At 40.3% G+C, this 20,214-nt stretch overlaps 2 protein-coding genes across 5 annotated transcripts in view; one reads left to right on the plus strand and one right to left on the minus strand.

Moving 5' to 3' along the window:
- Positions 1-19,296, plus strand: part of nrbf2a (nuclear receptor binding factor 2a) — a 34,546-nt gene extending 15,250 nt beyond the window's left edge. The window contains exons 5-6 of one of the 4 annotated variants that reach the window (XR_012392814.1): positions 16,903-16,970; positions 17,747-19,295. The gene's annotated coding sequence lies outside the window, so the exon portion shown is untranslated. Of the gene's footprint in view, positions 1-7,180; positions 8,332-16,902; positions 16,971-17,746 lie in introns of those variants that run through there. The other 3 variants (XR_012392815.1, XR_012392816.1, XR_012392813.1) reach the window with 3 other exon arrangements.
- The window catches only part of jmjd1ca (jumonji domain containing 1Ca), a 139,943-nt gene that overhangs the window by 4,378 nt on the left and 115,351 nt on the right, over positions 1-20,214 (minus strand). The window contains exons 4-22 of the mRNA XM_021467470.3: positions 17,867-17,972; positions 15,971-16,095; positions 15,670-15,801; positions 15,351-15,389; positions 15,156-15,264; positions 13,221-14,962; positions 11,183-11,337; positions 8,455-10,997; positions 7,816-8,017; positions 7,390-7,619; positions 7,149-7,301; positions 4,611-4,700; positions 4,394-4,506; positions 4,101-4,200; positions 3,799-3,956; positions 1,419-1,709; positions 1,004-1,172; positions 804-894; positions 16-146 (exon numbers count right to left, since the gene is read on the minus strand). Coding sequence (XP_021323145.1) covers positions 16-146; positions 804-894; positions 1,004-1,172; positions 1,419-1,709; positions 3,799-3,956; positions 4,101-4,200; positions 4,394-4,506; positions 4,611-4,700; positions 7,149-7,301; positions 7,390-7,619; positions 7,816-8,017; positions 8,455-10,997; positions 11,183-11,337; positions 13,221-14,962; positions 15,156-15,264; positions 15,351-15,389; positions 15,670-15,801; positions 15,971-16,095; positions 17,867-17,972 — 6,679 coding nt within the window. The remainder of the gene's footprint in view (positions 1-15; positions 147-803; positions 895-1,003; positions 1,173-1,418; positions 1,710-3,798; positions 3,957-4,100; positions 4,201-4,393; positions 4,507-4,610; positions 4,701-7,148; positions 7,302-7,389; positions 7,620-7,815; positions 8,018-8,454; positions 10,998-11,182; positions 11,338-13,220; positions 14,963-15,155; positions 15,265-15,350; positions 15,390-15,669; positions 15,802-15,970; positions 16,096-17,866; positions 17,973-20,214) is intronic.

A 20,214-nucleotide genomic window follows, 5' to 3' on the forward strand; every position in this document is an offset into this window, starting at 1 on the left:
GGAAAGAAAGAATACCGTGGGCACAGCAGAGGCGAGGACCAAGGTCGGGTCGAATGAAGAATGAGGGCAGATGAGAGGCCAGGTTCAGATGAGCCTCTGGGTCTGTGTACTCTGGTACTGGCAAAAACTTCATCACATCGTGATATCTGAGATGAAAGAAAACATTATATCATCAAATTCATGATATTCAAAAGTGCATATAATGGGGTAAATTTTTAAGGCAATAATGTTATTAAAAATGGAGGAGATATTTCTTTGCAATTGTCAAAATGATCTACGATCACAATTACCTTGAGTATTATGGATTCTACACCACTTTGTAAATACAAACATGTATTCTTCTGGACAAAGTCTTGTAGTCTGCCATTGTTGTTTTGGCTGCCTATACATAGACTGAACACATAATATGTATGCACTAGATATGATCGTTTTCACAATTTATGTTTTTGCAGTTAGTTTTTTTTAAAACTCGCCCTTTAAAATCCTTTTTCTAGAGACTATAAATACTGTTGTTGTATAATGAACGACTACAGTGTGAGAAAAGCAAGGACCAACCAATCATTCATTAATCTGAAGTCATTTTTCACAGGGAATCTATTTCTCTATTGGAAAAACATTGCATATTTCCTGCCATCTCTTACTGCATTGTCTGAGTTCAAGGCTTGAGTAGAGGTGTATTCAAATAGTGGAAACAGTGTATTCAAATTGAGAAGGCATTAGCAGTACAAAGTGCCGTTTTATGCAAATTCTGGTGAGGTCTGAAAGACAACATATGCTTCAAATGGTTCCAAGGGCAGCAGTACCTGGCAGGCATGAGGGCCAGAAACTCCTCCCCTGATGGCCAGTCTTTCAGTCTATACACCACTGACTCTCCTTTACCAGATTTCGGCCTCTCTGTCAGTCATACACACAAGCATGCAAATAACGTTAAGAGTCAAACGGCAAAATCATATGCAGCAAATTAAAAATGATGAGCGCAGAATTGCTAAACTGGATCACTCACTTGAGGCATCTTCAAAACCATCCCAGAACTCCTTGACTTTGGAGTTGGTGATGCTCCCGTCTCGGCAGTTGTAGAGGTCACTGTGGAGGCTGGAGAACTCACGGCTGAAGTTCTCGGGCTTCCACAAATTTGCGTTCAGACTCTTGTGCAATCCAGACACCAGTACTGGCTATTGAAGAGACATCCCGACAACACATCATATGCAGCATTATATTTTAAATGAACATTTTATGTCATACAAGAAGCCATTTCTTATCAATGATAACAAAATTTTCGAGCAATGGCAACTTTGGGTTATTCATTCTGTATCAAAAACTAATGTTTCCTAATACTTATTTCACTTTAAGGGTGTTTTGCTTCTCCCTGGTATCTGTAGATATATAGTTAATACTCCACTAGTGGGAGCAATACAAACCTGCTCTTGTGTCCAGTTCTCTTTGAACAGCCTTTGGTTGCCTTGGTGACGGTGATCTTTGAGCCAAAGCAGTCGGTGATTTCCCAACCAATCATAAGGTGCAGTGGCATGGGGATTAGCCAATGTGCTTTCATCAAGCTTTACTCCATCTGGCCGCTGCCCCGCCTCCTCCTCAGGCAGCGAATCCTGTTTGAGCTCTGCCTTGGCCATCTTTGTAGCGGGAATCTTATTTTCTACTACAGAAGCAATAATGTCATCCAGGATGTTGGGTACGCGAGTGTTTTGGGTTACCTAGCGAATTAAGCATGAAGAGTGATTATTAGAAAAGATTTTAGCTGTCAGTATGCTACAGTGGTGATCAAAATTAGTGATTAATCTACAATTTCCTAAAGTTCAGTCACAGATTAATCCTATTTGAGGTATTCATAATGGTAGGGTTAGGTTACGGTAGTAAAATATCTGTTTTAAAAGCATATTTCAATGGTTACAAATATTCTGAAGTACATATACACTCATTGACCACATTATTAGGTACACCTGTCCAACGTGGCATGGTTGTTGGTGCCAGATGGGCTGGTCTGAGTATTTTAGAAACTGCTGATCTACTGGTATTTTCACACATAATCATCTCTAGGGTTTACAGAGAATGGTCCGAAAAATAGAAAATATACAGTGAGTGTCAGTTCTGTGGGCACAAATGCCTTGTTGATGCCAGAGCAGAGCAGAACCAGACTGGTTTTGATAGAAAGACAACAGTAATTCAAATAACCACTCGTTACTTAAGGTATGCAGAAGAGCATCTCTGAACGCACAACACGTCAAACCTTGAGGCGGATGGGCTAGATCTGCAGAAGACCACACCAGGTGCTACTCTTGTCAGCTAAGAACTGGAAACTGAGACTACAATTGGCACAGGCTCACCAAAACTGGACAATAGAAAATTGAAAAAACGCTGCCTGGTCTGATAAGTCTTGTTTTCTGCTGTGACATTCAGATGGTTGGTCAGAATTTTGCATCAACAACATGAAAGCTTGGATCCATCCTGCCTTGTATCAACAGTTCAGGCTGGTGGTGGTGGTGTAATGGTTATTTAATGGCACACTTTGGGCCTATTAGTAGCAATTGAGCATCGTGTGAATGCCACAGCCTACCTGAGTATTGTTGCTGACCATGTCCATCCCTTTATGACCACAGTGTACTCATCTTCTGATGGTTACTTCCAGCAGGATAACGCACCATGTCATAAAGCGTGAATCATCTCTGACTGGTTTCTTGAACATTCACTATACTCAAACGGCCTACAAAGTCACCAGATCTCAATCCAATAGAGCACCCTTGTGATAGGGTGAAAAATCTGCAGTAACAGTATGATGCCATCATGTCAACATGGACTAAAATCTCTGAGGAATATTTCCAGTACCTTGTTGAATCTATGGCATGAAGGATTAAGGCATTTTTGAAGGCTGCAAAAGGGGGTTCAACCCGGTACTACTAAGGTGTACCTGATAAAGTGGCCATTGAATGTAACTTAAAAGTCATCTTTTAATAAGAACAGCAATCAAAATTAAAGCGCACACTCTCAGATTTGTCCCACTTTTTGGATGGCACCTTCAATCTGGCACCTTTTTTTAACAGCCGACTTAACTTCACAGTTTTCACTGACTTTGCAGGATAGTGATCCAGTCTAAAGTGACTGTAAACCTCAGCAGTTTGTCCATATGAAGGTTAAAGGGATGACACGGCTCAGTCAAAGCAAGAGAAATTTGTCTTTCCGAATTTGTGATTTATGGAATGTTGCAGTTTTACAATGTCACAATCTCATTCAAGTCCCTCAAAATGTCTTGTCATCCATGAAAGACAAATACTTGAGTGGTCAGTATAATGTGGAGAATCTCAATGGGTTCAACATTGCAGCAACAGAATTGTTCAACAGTTCAGCACTGAAATACAGTTCAATGCATGAAGTAGACAATACATAAAGCGTGTTTAATTGATCTGGTATCATTTAATACAATTTTTTATTATTATTACTTGATTATTATGAAAATTGTGCCCTTTTTGCAGTATTACGTTAAAAGATCAGACAAAGACAAAACCTGCCCACAGACCGTCACTCACAAGAGAAGTGGTTGAAAGTTGAAAGTGGACAAAAGAGACACATTTATGTAGTAATGCATCTCCTTTGTCCACTAGTGATTTGACTGAAAAATACAATCTCAAATCTCAATACCTGGTGCAAACACAGCTACATGGCAGAGTGAATGCAAATGTTTATCAGAAGCTCCTTCATCAACACCAGGGTTTCCTTCTCTGAATTCATTAGCCAGAAATTTGATCTCCACTTCACATTTTTATATGAACAAGAATGTATATATCAAACCTGTTCAGAAAAGTTGTAGACTGGTGCAAAGGCACCTCCTGCAGATCCAAGGCGTAACTTCCCAGCAGTGGACGTCAAAAGGTCACGCAATGTTGATCCCTGTTCAGGGCTTGTGGACTTCTTACTCTGGGCTTCCACACCATCACATTCTGCCTTTTCTGGATAATGCGAGAAAACAGCATATTAAAGCACTTTAGAATACACTATGTGGAGGATATAATTGAGATTTCACGGTGGACAGGGCTGGCTGCATGTTGTGAAAAATATCTTAGCGTATTATTGCGCATTACTTCTGTCATTACCTCTTCTCTCAGTGTGCGCTCTCAGTGTGACGTGCTGTGAGTTCTTCTGCTGATCTGAGATCTGCCGACTATTCAGGTCACTTTGATCTGTGTCTGAAAGCTGATGTCACACCAAACATGTTCATTAAATGTCATTCATGTGGAGCTTGAAATGCATCTAATAATTCCAGTAGACTCCCAGGAAATGAATAAACTAATAAACTGAATCCCTTGAAAGCAATGTATAGGAGCATCTGCCAGTGCATAAATGTAAATGTGACTTGACATGAAATAAAAAAAACTAAGAGTCTTACCGGTGAGAGTCCGTTGGTAGTGGCCATGGATTTGGTTTCAGTGCCAGGACGTTGGGAAGAGATTGCAAACTTTTCTTTCAAAGAGTGCAAAGAGTTCTGCATGTCCGCCAACACTTGTGGACAAATGACAATGCATTGCTTATTACTACAAGGTTCCCAGTCAGAGAAGAACAGGATGTGACTTTTATTTACGTTAAGTAGATGAATCAATGCCTACCTGAGTCAGGGACAATCTGAGTAGGCATGAGGTTCTTCAGGTCATGGGGCTGATTCTTCACACATCTGACCCAAACATACAGCTCCTTATCTGAATGATAAAATAAGAAAAAATGACAAATTGTGTGGATTTGAGACAAACCAATAAAATCTGATGGATAGAGTAAGAAATATATTGTAATGTGGTATTTCTGTCCCAACAATAATTCCTTACATTTATAGAGCGCTTTTCTGGACACTCAAAGCACTTCATACATTTTGACGGGGAGATCTCCTCATCCACCACTAGTGTGCGGCATGTTTGCGCCTGACCACACACCACACACCACACACCAGCTGATTGGTGGAGAGGAGACAGAGTGATGAAGCCAATTGGGATGTCCCAGTGGGCAAATTTGTCCAGGATGCTGGGGTTAAACCCTTACCCTTTTTTGAAGGACATCCTGGGATTCTTAATGACCACAGAGAATAAGGACCTTGGTTTAACGTCTCATCTGGATAACAGCGCTCACTGAGCAGTATAGAGTCCCCTTCACTATACTGGGGTTTTAGGACCCACACAGACCGCAGGTTGAGCCCTCCCTGCTGGTCCCACAAACACCACTTCCGGCAGTGACTTAGTTTTGTTTTGTGGTCTCCTATTCAGGTGCTGACCAGGTGCAGCCCTGCTTAGCTTCAGAGGGCGACCATATGAAAGTTGCAAAGAGCTAGCTGCCGGCTGCATTTAACCATAAGAGATTAAAAAATCACCCAAAAAAATAAGATTTACTCACATTTTACTAACCCTTAAGTCAGTCCAAACACAGTCATAGTAGTTAAAGTAGTAATACGGCATTTTTAGGCATGGTGGAAACTGGTAGCGATTGACATTTATAGCAGGAGTAAAAATACTATGTCTAAGTCATTAGACTAAGTCATTGGCTACCAGCATCCAACATTCTTCTGCCTTCAAGACCAACTGTCTTGTGTGTAACGGAGGTAAGAAACTTGGCCAAACTGTCAAAGGTAAGTAAATTAAGGAAATGTTAATTTTTCAGATGAACTATCCCTCAGTTGACCTAATGGTCTACAATGGTTTATGAAAGCAAATCTCATCCCTTGTATCAATGTAGTTTTCTGAATGATTGTATTAATACAAAGTTAACAACATCTAAATAAGTGACTTTTTTTTTTAGCTTTTTATTTATGTGCTATTGCTCTGCCTTTTTTTTAAAGTGAACATTCATACGTTTCAAACCAAGCTCTTATTTATTATTTGGTCTTTCACATTGCAGACACCAATGAGCATTCACATTAACACTTTGTTTTGGATTGTCTACATGAAAATAGAAATCACATTATCAAGGTTGGTAACACAGCAGCTTAGTTGTTAGCACTGTTGCCTCACAGCAAAAAGGTTACTGGTTCTAGCCTCAGCTGAGTCAGTTAGCATTTTTGTGTGGAGTTTGCATGTTCTTCCCACGTTGGCTTGGGTTTTCTCCAGGTGCTCTGGTTTCCCCCACAGTCCAAAGACATGTGCTATAGGTGAATTGGATAAAATTAATTGGCCATAATGTATGGATGTTAATTAGAGTGTATGGATGTTTCCCAGTATTGGGTTGCAGCTAGAAGGGTATCCATTGTGTAAAACATATGCTGGATAAGTTGGCAGTTCATTCACTGTGTGTGACCCCTGATGAATAAAGGGACTAAGCCGAAGGAAAATCCGAAGGAATGAATTATTAAAGTTCTCATTTATGCTGAGTTTATTTTATTATATCAGCCTGCAACATGATATTTTTGTAACAAGGACACCCAGTGTGTGGTATTAATGCAAAGCCATTTGGCAAGTTAACCCAGGCATACATAAATAGCAAAACATGTGATCCCATGGCTCAATGGTGAAAAAAAGCATATGTCTAGGCCATAGATCTGCTTATTTTGGGGTCTTTGTGTCATGTTATGCAACTGTTTACGCTAAATCAAGTTTTGATGTTTCTATCGCTTTCTTGAGGGATTTTTGCATGCTTGTTTTTTTTTTTTTTTTTTGCAGCAGTGGTGTGTTATATTCTCACACTGCATGTCTGTAATCATGCTGGCAGTAGCAAGTTTCATTACTTGCTCTGCACCAATAATAAAAGCCGCAGCAGTAGAGTAGTAGATCTATGCTGCCAAGACTAATTAAATCAACAGTGCCGAATATTGAGAAATCAGAACCTGGAAATTAGTCTAAACAAACAATACCACTTTGGCTACCATAAACGCGGGAGTATTGTTACCATAGAAAAACATTTCCTCCATTGGCTAATTCTGCTTAGCAACACTCTCTTTTGAAAGTGGTGAATGGAAAAGCTGCTCTATTTCTATTTATCAATATGAAAGAACCTGGTATAATAGAACCGAAAAATTAAACCTTCAAATCTTTCTGTAAGAAACCAACATAAACCAGTTTGGACCAGTATTTAAGGTCATATTGTTCAAAGTTCTAAGAAATTCCATAGAGGTGGTCAATAGGTACAATTTAAAACCCATAGGGAAATGTGATGTATTTGCAAATAACCTTTGGCTTTCCTCTTCTCTCTGGCTTTATAGCAGTCCATGCAAACCACGAAGCCACATTTGTGACACGCCCAGTGCATGTTGAAGAGAGTCGCTTCACACGCATCACACATCTCCCTCACACCTCTCACTGCCCGCTTCCACATGATCTGAGCTGGAGAAAGACAAGACGGCAAGACAAGGTGAAGAAGACAAAATGACAAGCAATAAGAAACTGTGTCTGTCATTCCACACAAACGTACTGTCTTTCTTGACCCATGAGTATGCAGTGTCCTCTGTCTTTACGAGCCTGCAGAACTGGTCTCCGATGAACGTGAGGATGGATTTTGACATCTCAAGGTCCATCTCTCTCCTCTTCTTGTCTTCCTCGTCCTCTGTGCTGCCCGTCCACACCGTAACCGCCTCCTCATCCGTGTGCTCAGACACCGAAAACCCATCCACGCGGATAACGCCATTCTTACTGTATGACAGGCTGAAGAGACAGTAGGAAGATTGTCTAAGAACAGTGGAGTTCCTTCTGACATCTGTCATGAAAACAGATCTACTTGCTTTTATTGGATATTAACAAATCAAGTTGAACTTCGCTTTACTTTATTAGAATTGAATAAACCACTGGTTGACCAAAGCGAGAGTTCAAATGTAGAGCAAAACATCAACTAAGAACTAACCGTCGGAAATAGTAGAATCTGCAAAACACAGGTGAGAGGGTAGGCTCCTGTGCCTTACGCGAGCGATCCAGACGACACTCTCGGCACTTCTGCACATTTGCCCCAATCTCTGCACAGGAGTCGTCCTGTAAGAAAGCTTCTCCAGTTTGCTTGAGCTTTCTCACCTTCCTCCAGTCTTTCAGCACAGAGCGAGGAATGCCATCTAGGAGCAAAATAGCATAGCTGAGCTCAATACGCATTTGTATTCTCGGCAACAGTTTGAATATGCATGATTTTGGATTGCACAGCCTTGATTCCCTCTCCTGAATAATACTGTGAAACTGAGACTCGATTACATTTTGCCAATGACACACAGCATGTGTAATTGTTCTGCCAGTCAATCTTAAACAGCTTGCTTAAAAAAGAGCTGCTAAAGAGCACAACCCTGAATACTCCAAATGTATATTATGTTCCTATTCACTTTTTCCAGAGGCATTCATGAAAAATCTTCAATAAAGACCTACTGGTTCACTCACAACATTACATTTTATTTTAAGCAAGAAAAGGGAAAGGCTGAAAGCTATTCATGCTGTTATATGGTGTTGTTCCCTAATGTGAATATTAGTAAGAGTTTTATCTTAATCAGGTGGAAAAACTCACTGCTGTTAGCAATCCTCTGTGGCTTATCCTTTGCACTCTGCAAAGTTCCATTGGCTTTGGCCTCTTCCTCTTCTTCCTCCTCCTCTACTTTCTTCTTCTGGCTGTTATTCTGTTTTATTTTAAACGAGGTCTTAGGCTGCCGTTTGAACCTTCGTCTTGATTCACCATTTTCGCTCTCATTTCCTGAGTCTCCTCCAGTCTCGCTGTCACTGTTGGACTCTAATGGCCGTTTCTCGGCTCGCTTCTCCCTCTCTGTCTTCATATGTCCCAGGTTAGAATGTTTTTCAGTGGATTTCTTATCCTCCACAATGGATTCCTTAGCTTCCAGCTTGCAGTTTTTGTCTAAGACAGGTTTAACATTATCCAGCAGGAAAGACTTTTTGCCTGTTGTCACTGGTTTCTCATCGGCTTTTACAGATTTTTTGTCTTCTGAACAGATCGTAGTAGCAATACTATTAGATTTCCTTGTCTCTTGTGTAGGCTTCTTCTTCAATATTTTGGGCTTTTTGCTGTCAAGTGAGTTTTTGTCCTCCAAATTGTCCATCAGTCCATTCACTTCCTGCTTGGCTGGTATATAGGTGCTTGTGTTCGTCAGAATTACAGCAGACTTAGTACCATCTAGTGTTTGGGAGTCCGTACTGCCTCTATCTTGCTCAGAATGGCGGGTCAGCCAGGCTTTTTTAAGTTTATGGTAATTGTTCTGACCGGATTGAGCTGATTGGTTGATTATTGTTGATCCAGCTGTATACCCATTGGTTGGCGAACCTTGTTTGTCTGTTGGTGCAGGGCAGGAAGTCCCTGATGCCAGAGATTCAGAAGTGCTAGTGTTGAATACAGGCTCTTTTTCTCTTTCTAAAACATGTGCAGAACACACGGTGTGGGTAGTGAGTGCAGTAAGAGACTCAAAATGACTTTCTGAGAGGTGAGAGTTATTGGTCATAGCATTCAAAGGATATGTAGTGTGTTGAGGCTGAATTGTATGTGTGTTAGCTCTAGAGATAGCAGCAGTTAGTCCAGCTCTGTGTTTTTTCAAATGAGGGAAGTCTCTTGTAGTGCAGTAAGAAGATGAAGAGGGCTCCGTCTTTGGTTGAATGGCTCCACTGTCTCTCTTCTTGCATTGCTCTGCAATTAGGTCTATTTTAGAATGTGAGGCATTCATGTTGGTTAAGGGGTGTGTCACTCCATGACTCGGATGAGCTGTGTTAATTAGCTTCATTGTCATGTTTATGGGAGTACTGAGATCTTCCTTTTGAGTTGTCATGTTGATTGGATGGACAGTATCCAGAGGGGTCCACAGGACACCTCTCTTATGCTGAACATTGCCCTCCTTAGACTTTAAGTTGGACATGCTTTCCAATGGCCTTATGGGGCTGCAATGCATCTGTGAAACTGAGCTGTCAGACACTGTGTAATTTATTATTGTATGGGTGTGGCTTGTTGGACGCACAATAACTGATGCAGTAGCCACCTGTGGTTTGACAACGCCGCCATTTTTTGTGTGCCCACCAACATTCTCTCTGCCATATATGACTCCTCCCCACTGAGTATTGAAGGCCTGTGATGACATTGCTGCTTTTTCCGGCATATGTCTTTTCCCGTCTAAGGCAACATGTTTGAATTCAGGCAACAGGGTAGGTGGCCTCTGTTGTTTCTGTCCTTTTTCAGACAAGCTCATTGGTTGAATGGGTGTGAGGGTTGGTGGTGACAACCTGCCATTTCCAGAGTCTTTAGAAACCACAGTGGTTGGTGCTGGAGGGTGGAATATAGGGGCGCGGTGGAGTAAAGGCACACTGCGGGAAGAAGAGGAGACAGAAATGATAGAAGAGCCTGGCCCTCTTCTCTCCACACTTGCCATCTCTACTGCATACATGGAAGATGCTTTATGAACAAGTTTCTCTGTGATCTTTCCTAGCAGACCTTCTTCTTTCTCGTGTTGACGTTTGACAAGAGGAGGAGGTTGGGCTCTCATAGAGACCTGTGAACTAGAGGTTAACACAGGGGCAACAGAGTTGCTGGCACTCAGCCTCTCATAGAGCTCTTTGCTGGCTGGCACTTTGCGCTGTGGAGGCCTGTTCTCCACACTGTTAGACAGAGATGCATAGTAGCTGCTTGGAGTGAGGGTTGGGGATGGATGGGCCGATTGTGGCCGGGGAGGTAGAGCATGTCTAAATGCATGCACATCTCTCTCTCTGTCCCTGTCTTTTTCTCTGTCCAATTCTATCTCCCTCTCCTTAGAAGGAAGAGCAGGTGTTGGGCTTCTAGGGTATCGGGGTTCCCTATCTGATCCCAGTTTAGCAGTAAATGGTGCCACCTCACTGCTTTCTAGAAGAATGCGCCGGTTCTCTTCCTGGTAGCTGTTGGGTCTGTCACCTGTGAGATCATAAACAACAAGTGGCTGTTTGGTTTGACTTGGGGGGGACTCAAGGGCAACTGGGCTGTAAGTCTGCCCATTTTTGCCCATTGATGTGCGAATGCGCTCCAGGTCAGACTTGAGGTGAGAGTGGATGAATGTGCTCTCAGCTATGCCTCTTCTGTCCAGCTCTCTGGTAACAAGAACATCAAAAATGAATGCAGAAGAGTTTATTGCAAGTAAAAGATATAACTGATGACAGACCAATTTAATTGAAAATTTATTAACACAATTAATGCACACGCCAGTTTGGTAGTGTCAATTTTATTAATTCAATGGTCAAGTTAGCCTGACCCAATAGTTGAACTTGAAACTTACTCTGTGGTTTTGGAGGATGGTGTGCAATGTTGACTGCTTCTAGATGCCCTTTGAGGGTCTGCACTGGAGGGACGGATGGGCAGTGGGGGTTGTAAACCTTGACCATCTGCATTATTAACAGGGGTGGGCTGAGAAAGCCAGTGGCTTGGAGTGTTCTGTTACCACAGAAAAAAAAACATACTGAGTTTGACGTAGATTTATAGGACCAGTTTTATTTGATTTAGAGAACAATTTACATTTACCAAAAAGATATCAAAGCTTAGGGAGGATAAATAAAATTAAACACAATCTGCAAGGACATAAGTCAATCCCCTTCTACACTGGAGAACTCTTCGAACATACACAAATTGTGAAACACAACCTTGTTTATATATCTATAATACATGTAAAGATAAATATTGGTTTACATACAACTGAACTTTTTTCAGCACTCGCTGTAGCTTCCTTTTTCATTTTCCTATTCCCTATTATCCTCTCCTTCTCAATTCAGGGTGTCACAATTCAAATTCAGTATACTTTCCTAATACCATAACTTGCTTCTTGGTTCTTTATCTCAGCTTATATATTGATAAATTAGAGATGCAGTTAGTGTTGGCGATTTGGCACTGTTCTGGAAAAGACTCCACATGCCTGTCTGTGCAGCCATGCATGGATAGAGCGGGGGGAGCATCAGCAAGTCAAACCCCCAAAGGGGTAACAGAACAGGTTCAAAAATAATGCATAAACAATTACAATATGCGTTAATGTAAATGCAAAAATATGAGGCGGATTACCATGTACTTTGGCTAAATACCCAAGTTAGAAGTCAGGAGCTAGAAGGACTTGAGGAAGGAGGAGGAAAATTAGAATTGGTGTGCAGCCAAGCATTGAAGAAGGACTGGATGTATGTATTTTAAAAGACAGCTGTGATAATGTGATTTGACTGGATTTGTACACATCATGAACAGCTGACCATCAGCTTATGGAAGCTTGACTGATATATCCTGCCAGAACTAATGTGAAGCTTGATATTCAGGATAATACCCACTATATCTATAGCAGAATTAGCAGAAGTGGAGCTCAGTTACATTGTGCACACCACAGTGGACATGCTCAGCTTTGTCTTCCCCATGACAATCTGAGGTTTTGCTATAATTTCTTAAATACCAAAATAACTACACAAATATTATCATCTGTAAAGACACCACAAGGAATAACACAAAGCATGTGCTAAAGGCAAAACTTAACTACGTTTCAGTGTCTGCAAACCATCTAAAATGTACTTAAACATCCAAAATAATCTTGATTACATTTATGTGACTGTCTGTATTCTACTCATTCGCCAAACCCCTTGTCATATGTAGGGTTACTAAGTGAAGTGAGTATTGTAAAGAATGGTTAACAATACTTGAAATTGGTCCTCTTCATTTGACCCATCCAAGTGCACACACACAATAAGAGTGAGAAGTTAAAACACACACACACACACACACACACACACACACACACACACACACACACACACACACACACACACACACACACACACACACACACACACACACACACACACACACACACACACACAGCTTCCAGCAAAATGGGATCAGTGTCTTGCTCAAGGGCATCTAAGTTGTTGGTGTTAAAGATGGTTTATTGAAGTATCTTTAATTCCCGCTAGTTCTGAGATAAAAAGACTGAACCCCAAACCATTATATAAACTGAGACTGTGTTCTGAGAAACACCATGGGTAGATAAGTATACTCAGAGCCTGCATACAGAGACCCATCTAAAACAACAGTGTTAAATTCAGTTCTTCTGCATGTATTTGTATTTGGAGAAAACGAGAGTACATGGAATAATACAGCAAATATGTCAGCTGGCAATTGCCTCCGGCTAAACTAGGATTTAGGAACAGGGACCTTCTCAAGAGGCTAAAGTGCTTATAAGTGAACACACTAAACCTAGGACCCCACACAGCTTTAACCAGGATTAACATCTTTCTTGACTGGCTCCAGGATCTAGGATGTGCATGTTAATAATCTGTAAGGATACTTACCCTCCTCACACTACTGTCAGAGATGGTAGCATGATCTTGGTGTGTCCATTTGGATGGTTGCAGTCCCAGTCCAGGATAGCTGTGGCCTCCATTGGGGAAAGGAGGCCACAGGAGGGGATAGAGGCCAAGGGAAGCCATAGGAGCTCCACCAGTGGTCTGGCCAAGGAGAGATGAGTTACCCGGGAGGGCTATTGGATGATGAGGGAGTCCTAGAGTTCCAATACGAGGATGTCCTGCCAAGAGTGTGGTAGATGGGGACAGTGCAGGCAGGAGGGATGGCAGGAGGTGGGGGTGAGGGATGGCTGAGTGTGGGGTTGTGCTCAGAGAGCAAAGGGGAGGCTGGGAGTGAAGTGCAATGGGTGAAAGGTGTGCAGAATGAGGTGAGGGACTCAGTAGCTTGCTGTGGGAGGAAGCAGTGGTGAGGCTAGGAGAGCTGGAGGAGGGAGAAGGTATCTTATGGTGCTGTTTTGGATTTGGGGGCGTGTGAGGAGGCTGGATATAGGTGGGGTTGGCCTCAAGCTCTGCTTTGACTAGTGCAGGGTCTCGGTAGATTTTGAACGGTTCCTTCCTGCCCACAATGAGAGGGCTTTTAGTTGACTTGTCTGGAGTGGGAGTGCGATTTGGTGTACGGGAAGGAGAATGTGTTGGCGTTCTGGATCGGTTTGGGTTTGGAGAAGGGGTCTTAATCACGACTGGAGTTGTGGAGCAGGTCTCTTTGGTTTTGGGTGCCATTTTAAGGCCACTAAGAATTCTGTCCATAGATTTAGGCAGAGGAGTACCCTCTTTCAGCATGCCCATCTCAGCCATACCCTCTTTCAGCTTCTGCCTGGACACCTCCCGAATGATCTGTGGTTTAGTTATGGTCTCAGGAGAACAGCAAGGACTTTCAGATCCATATTCTGTGTTTACAGTTGCTGGAGATTGGCTCCGTTTATAATCCCCATCCTCCTTTTTGTTGCAAGGTTTGACAGGACAGCAAGGCGGTTCTCCTCTTGGCTCCTCTTCTAAAGCGACTGGAGTGTCATTACTGGTGGTAATGGCCTCAGAATGGGGAAAGTCTGACCTCCTGACCTCTGATTGGTTAAACTCTGTCCCCCTAGCCTCTGCATGAGTGAACTCTGAACCTTTGACCTGTGAATCGTTCGTTGACATCTCACCCTCCGCTCTCTCACACTCCAGAGGTGATGCATGCAGCAGCACGCACGTGGTTTCCATAGAGACCAGCTGCTCACTCTCTTGGGACGCCAGTAGTGCAGAGACTGCCTCAGAGTCCTCCCGAGATGTCCCCTCACTCCTGTCCTCTATTTCTGTCATCCCTCCATTGCCTTTCTCATCTGATTTCCCAACACAAACAGCAGCAGCACACTCAAATGCCTCTGTGTTCCTAAATGCTCCATTGCAGGATGAACTACATGAATCAGATGGAGGAGTTTTGCCCAATATCTCAGTCTCTCCTAATTGGCTGGAGGAAAGTTTTCCACCTCTGTGGGAGGGGTGAACCTCACAATCCAATGGTCTCTTTGAAGTGTAACGCTGTTTCAGCTGTCTCTTTGATCCTAAATCTGAGGATGAATCTGGCACTCTGCAGCTGGAATTTTCAGAATCACTGTTCTCAGACAGGTCAGACACACTGCCCCCTTTCAGCCTCTTCAGCCCACATCTATTTCTCTGCTGGTCATCTTTCTCCTCATCTTCCTTCTTTCTTTTTCTCTCACAATGACTGTTTTTAGATTTGGAAGAATCTAGGTATACAAAAAAAGATCAACAATACTGAGGTAAAAGTTTGCACAGCACAATCTAAGATTCTCTGTAAAAACTTGAGAAAATCTGTATTCTTTATCAGTCTTATGACATAAATCTCAGTCACACTATTAGTAATTTTTACAGATAGTGCTTTTAACATCCTCATAATCATTATCTACAGCTCCAACTCACCTTTTCCCTCATCACTCCTCTTTTCCTCCCTCATTCCTTCTTTTTCATCTTTTTCCATGCTGCAGTTGTGTGTGCTTATTTCAGACTGGTGTTGCACTGGCTTGCATACCTTCAGCAGAGAAACGGAGTGTGTTTTTAAACTAGAGAATGAATGAGACTGGTGCCATGTATTTGAAAGCATGTTAAAGTCTGTACCTGGTCATTTGTTGTAGTGTTTGTTTTACTTCCTGTACCCTGGAAGCAGACGGTAAAGATGCAAGTAAGACACAAATAGCATACATTTTATTTGGCTAAAACCCAAATGTGGATATATCCTATATATCCAAATATACTTCTACCATGATGTATACTAATGCTGATTTGTTAAGAAAATATATATTATTAAACATTGATAAATATTTTTTATATCCAATTTCTTTTTCAGCAAATGCTTTGCCATACTTTAGGGAAATATCTTGTCTCAAAACTAGTATGTGCACACATACAAAACAAAAATCCCATTGTCTTTACTTACAAGACAAACCCTATTGATCTTGGTGATATGTGATTTGCGTTTTGAGTTGTCTCCTGTCATCGAGGATTGGGTGATCTCATCTAGTAACAACATCTGAACCAGTGATGGATCTATACTCACAATCTCTTGACCCTTTTGGGAAAAAAAACATTATACAAAACATGTTTTTTACATTAAATTAATAACACAGCAATGGCAGAAAAAAAGGTTTTTTACAATTACACCCCCCCCCCCCTCCTGGCCCCCTTGTGCACACCACTGATACACAGAATGGTATACATGTATGTTGATGTGGTCTCACCTGGTCAGTCATGACAGCTACGGTTCTGTTATTCTGCTCATAGTGTGTGATGACTCCTGACAGCCACTGGGTTTTGGACTCCTGTCTGAAAACTTTCACTCTCCGGCCTTTTACTGAACAGCCACCTGTTGCACAAAAGCAAACCTCACAAACGGCAAACCCCAACCATAGACCTAACAAAACACAATCCTCAAACCAACTTCAAGATCTTAAAACACTTGAATCTTTATTTATATAATGGTTATTTATAAAATCTGATTGGATTAGCCATAAAATAAATACTCAGTATTTATATTAATGCACTTAGTTATAAGTATTATTATTAATACAATTAAATGTTTGTCTAACATGGTTGCCTCTTATATTTCTGTTGTAACTCTTTTATTGCTATTAACATGATTTTTTATTACTACACACACTCAGATGTGATAAAAGCACTGTGATGCATGCAATTGTGTGTGTGTTTACCATCTTATAAAAATAGTTTGGTCCTGCCTAGATGAACAAACTGATGTCTTGGTCTGATTTAGTTAACATCAGTTCTATTTCTCAAAGTATACTTGGGCCTACAAAAGAGTGTGTGAATGAGCTGTCCCACAATCTCACAATGATGACTAATTTGCACAATTTCATATTATTACAAAGTAAAATCTATTTTTACATAGACAGATGATCAGCGTGACTGTAATTAAACAACTATTTTAGTTTGAGGGTAAATTATCCATTGTTATTACAGTCATGCACATTACTCAATATTCAAACTGCAATGAATCTTTTTTAATAGCTATGTTTCTATCCAAAACTTTGAATTAAATCAAAGTCAAAGAGAACGAAATCGTCACTTCCTGATAAATTAGCACCAAATATAAAATGAAAATCGGAATTTACTGTGGTACGAGAAACAGCTTGAATGTTTTCCTTAATTAATACAGGACTTGCACCTCTGAGGACAAATGCCGACATGAGACATGGAGAACAGATGCACTTGACTATTCTGGAGGTAATTAATAATATAATAACACTAATACCGAAACGGTTAAGGCTTTTTAAAAAGGACCAAAACAACATTTCAGATGTGTTAAAATCTGCTCAGTCTGCTGGTTTGTCCATTCACACATTTTTATCATCACATGATCTCTCATAACAAAATCACATGACTTAATGCGCATACTGGAATTTGTTCGGTAAAAGTGTTTCCAACGTAGTTTATGCACATCTTATCAAATAAAAAGTTTAACTGCTACTCAGTTATACACATATGTTATTTATGGACATTTTAAAAATGTATGTGCATTTTGGTGTTCCCATCAACAGTTTTTTTTTTATCCAAAATGCACATAAAAGTAGGTGAATAGAAACATAGCTAATGATGATACATAGCACGTAATCAGTAGCAGAGATTATCACCATCATTGCAAACAGTTTGTACTTTGTTATTCTTAGCTGCAATAATGCAGAAACATTCATTCACCGCACACGCTGCTGTTTTGGCTCGTTATGACAGAAACGCTGCTTAGCATGAAGCAGGTCATTTTTATTGTGTATCGCTGACCCAAGTACTAGGCTAATGAACATGTTTGCCAGAATAATTGTTTGTTTTGCATATTATTATTTCCAGTAAACAGCAGTTGTAGTTTTTTCTTTTGCCTGAGAAATCATAGTAATAGCTTTATTTAAATCCAGTCAAAGCCTGTGAATGCGGACAGAGATTTTCATTATATCTAAAATGCTCTGTTTATATAAGCAGAGAGCAACGATATTTGGTATGCCTTTCAGATTGGTATCAGATCTACTTAAACATCCTCATCGAGCATTTAAAAAGCAGAACAAATACCACACAAAAACCACAACACAGAACTGTCCCATGGATCTGCAGTATAAAACAGGCTTGAATACCTTGCTGAAGAGTTTTCTGGAATTGGTTCTGTTTGAGCCAGGCCTGGACCTGTTCCTGCAGAGGCGGATCATCTTTCACAGCTGGATTTCCACCGTCTACTTCATCCTTAAACAGCAAAAAGACACAGCTTGAGATCTGAGATTCAGAGATTTTTTCTTCTCTCTCTCTCTCTCTCTCTCTCTCTCTCTCTCTGAGTAGTGCTGAAGATTGTATCTAGTATGATCACACTGAAAGCTCCAGAAGAGAGGATGAAGATGAAGGAAAGCAACAGTTGTGAGCCAGACAGCTGGGGGAGGGATGACAGAGAAAGAACACACACACACACAGCATTACACATGGCATTACTCATCCATGTACACAATAGACACACCTCCTCACTGTACAAACACACACACACATGAGACTAGAAATTACGTAACGGTAGTGTGCGAGGGATATTTAAGCCGAACTGCAGCTGAACTCCCACAACCTCTGCCTGTCACACACACAGCTCATAAACACACTATCATTCCTAAAAAAAGATTACATCACACGTCTCTCTTTTTTCCCTTTTCTGTCACTTACATTTCACACGTAATGTATTAAAAGTCCAGCATGTCTGACAGTAAACACACACTCAAATAACTCTCCATGCACCTGTTATTTACAGTTTATTCATGTATTTTTTTTAAACACTGATATCTGCTGAATGCGTGGGTTCACATTAGATCCTGCAAATAAATGTTGCAAACTGGCGATTGATTAGGGTTTTTGCATGGATGCCATTAAAGAAACATTTTTGGATTCCTCAAATAACCTTAAAGAGATTAGATGTTGTTTAGTGTATATTTTTTGAATGTTTAAACACTAGAATAAAAACCTTTTCTGCAACAAAGTTGCCAGATCCGTCCACGTGATCAGAAATCAGGCCCAATCACGTAGTTTCAGACTCGATTGGAATCGGACATTACCTCCCAATCAGGACTCGAATATATATTCTCATTATGTTTTAACACATCTATAGTTATGCAGTGGCACAGAGTTGGGCTTCTTTCTTAACTTCACACTGAAACAGCAACGCGTGCGGCATGACATCACTTTGTTTCATAGACGCTATAGGTTAAATGAAGTAATACAAAGAAGCAGCTTGAAGAGAAAAGTGCGAGTATGTCTGCGGTCTGGAGGTATTATGGAGTTAATGATGACAACATTGCCATAGCAAACTGTGAGAAATGTAAACTTGGGATTGCCTGCCGGGTAGTTTAAGTTGAGGTGCTATTTGTGTTTATATATATGTATATATTTTTACATTTACTGTTACACTAAAGTCCAAAAGTGAAGCATTGGTGTTATTTGTTACTTGATTGTTCCATCTACCTCACAGAAGTGCTCTGTTTGTTGTTAAATGTTAAAATAAGGTGAATTAAATAAAAAATAAGGAACATCTTGGATCTGTTTCCTTACTCTTCTTATTTTTTAATGTATTATAGAAATATCGGATCGGGTTTCACAATCGGTAGATATATTTAAAATTACACCGACTTAAGGGCAAAAAAAAAACCTGATCAGGACATCCCTAATACTATTAATTACTATTTACTAATAATTATATTCAAATGCCTCTATTTTGTATATTTGGGCTGATATTTTAACCTTTTTATTTGAAAGCTGATAAAAGATTTATTGCAAATAAATTTTGTGAGCCTTATAACAAAAACAAAAGAAATACAATGGACAACTGATTTTATTTGCAGAATTTGACTGCAAATAAAGATTTTTTAACTGCAGTAAATAAAATTTAAAAGAAACCTCTTTATTTCCTTCAAATTATTAAAAAAATAGAGTTTTGATGTCCTGTTTTTTAAATTTTTTTTATTTTGTTTGTCTGTTTTACAGTAAAAAAAACTCCCATCAAAACCTGCACATCACAGAGCTGAATTGATTCAGCTTCTGGAAATAACCCATAACTTTCTCAGTTTTAATATATCAACAATTTTGTTATGATTGTATAATGATTAACAGGGTTTTCACACTAAGACAACTCAAATTTCCTTGAACTACCCTGACCTATAATAAATAGAAAGACAGGCAGCTGTTGTGCAAACCCTCCAGAAGTTTGTGAATTCTGCGAATACTAACTGTAATGGAAAATCAAGCAAATGGGGCAAAATTTAAATAAGCTTGTAAATGTATTTATTTTCTACAGATTTCCACAGATCAGGACTCTTTTCAAAGTAAATTATGTGCCATCTGCAATGTTTTATTTTAGGTAAAATTATATTCACATATAGAAAGTGCTTACTTGAAGAGCCATACCTCTAGTTGTCAACAGAGATCAATGGTTCTTGAGGTCAAAAAAAAATTATGA

Source organism: Danio rerio, chromosome 17 (genome assembly GCF_049306965.1).
Source record: "Danio rerio strain Tuebingen ecotype United States chromosome 17, GRCz12tu, whole genome shotgun sequence".
Lineage (NCBI taxonomy): Eukaryota > Metazoa > Chordata > Actinopteri > Cypriniformes > Danionidae > Danio > Danio rerio.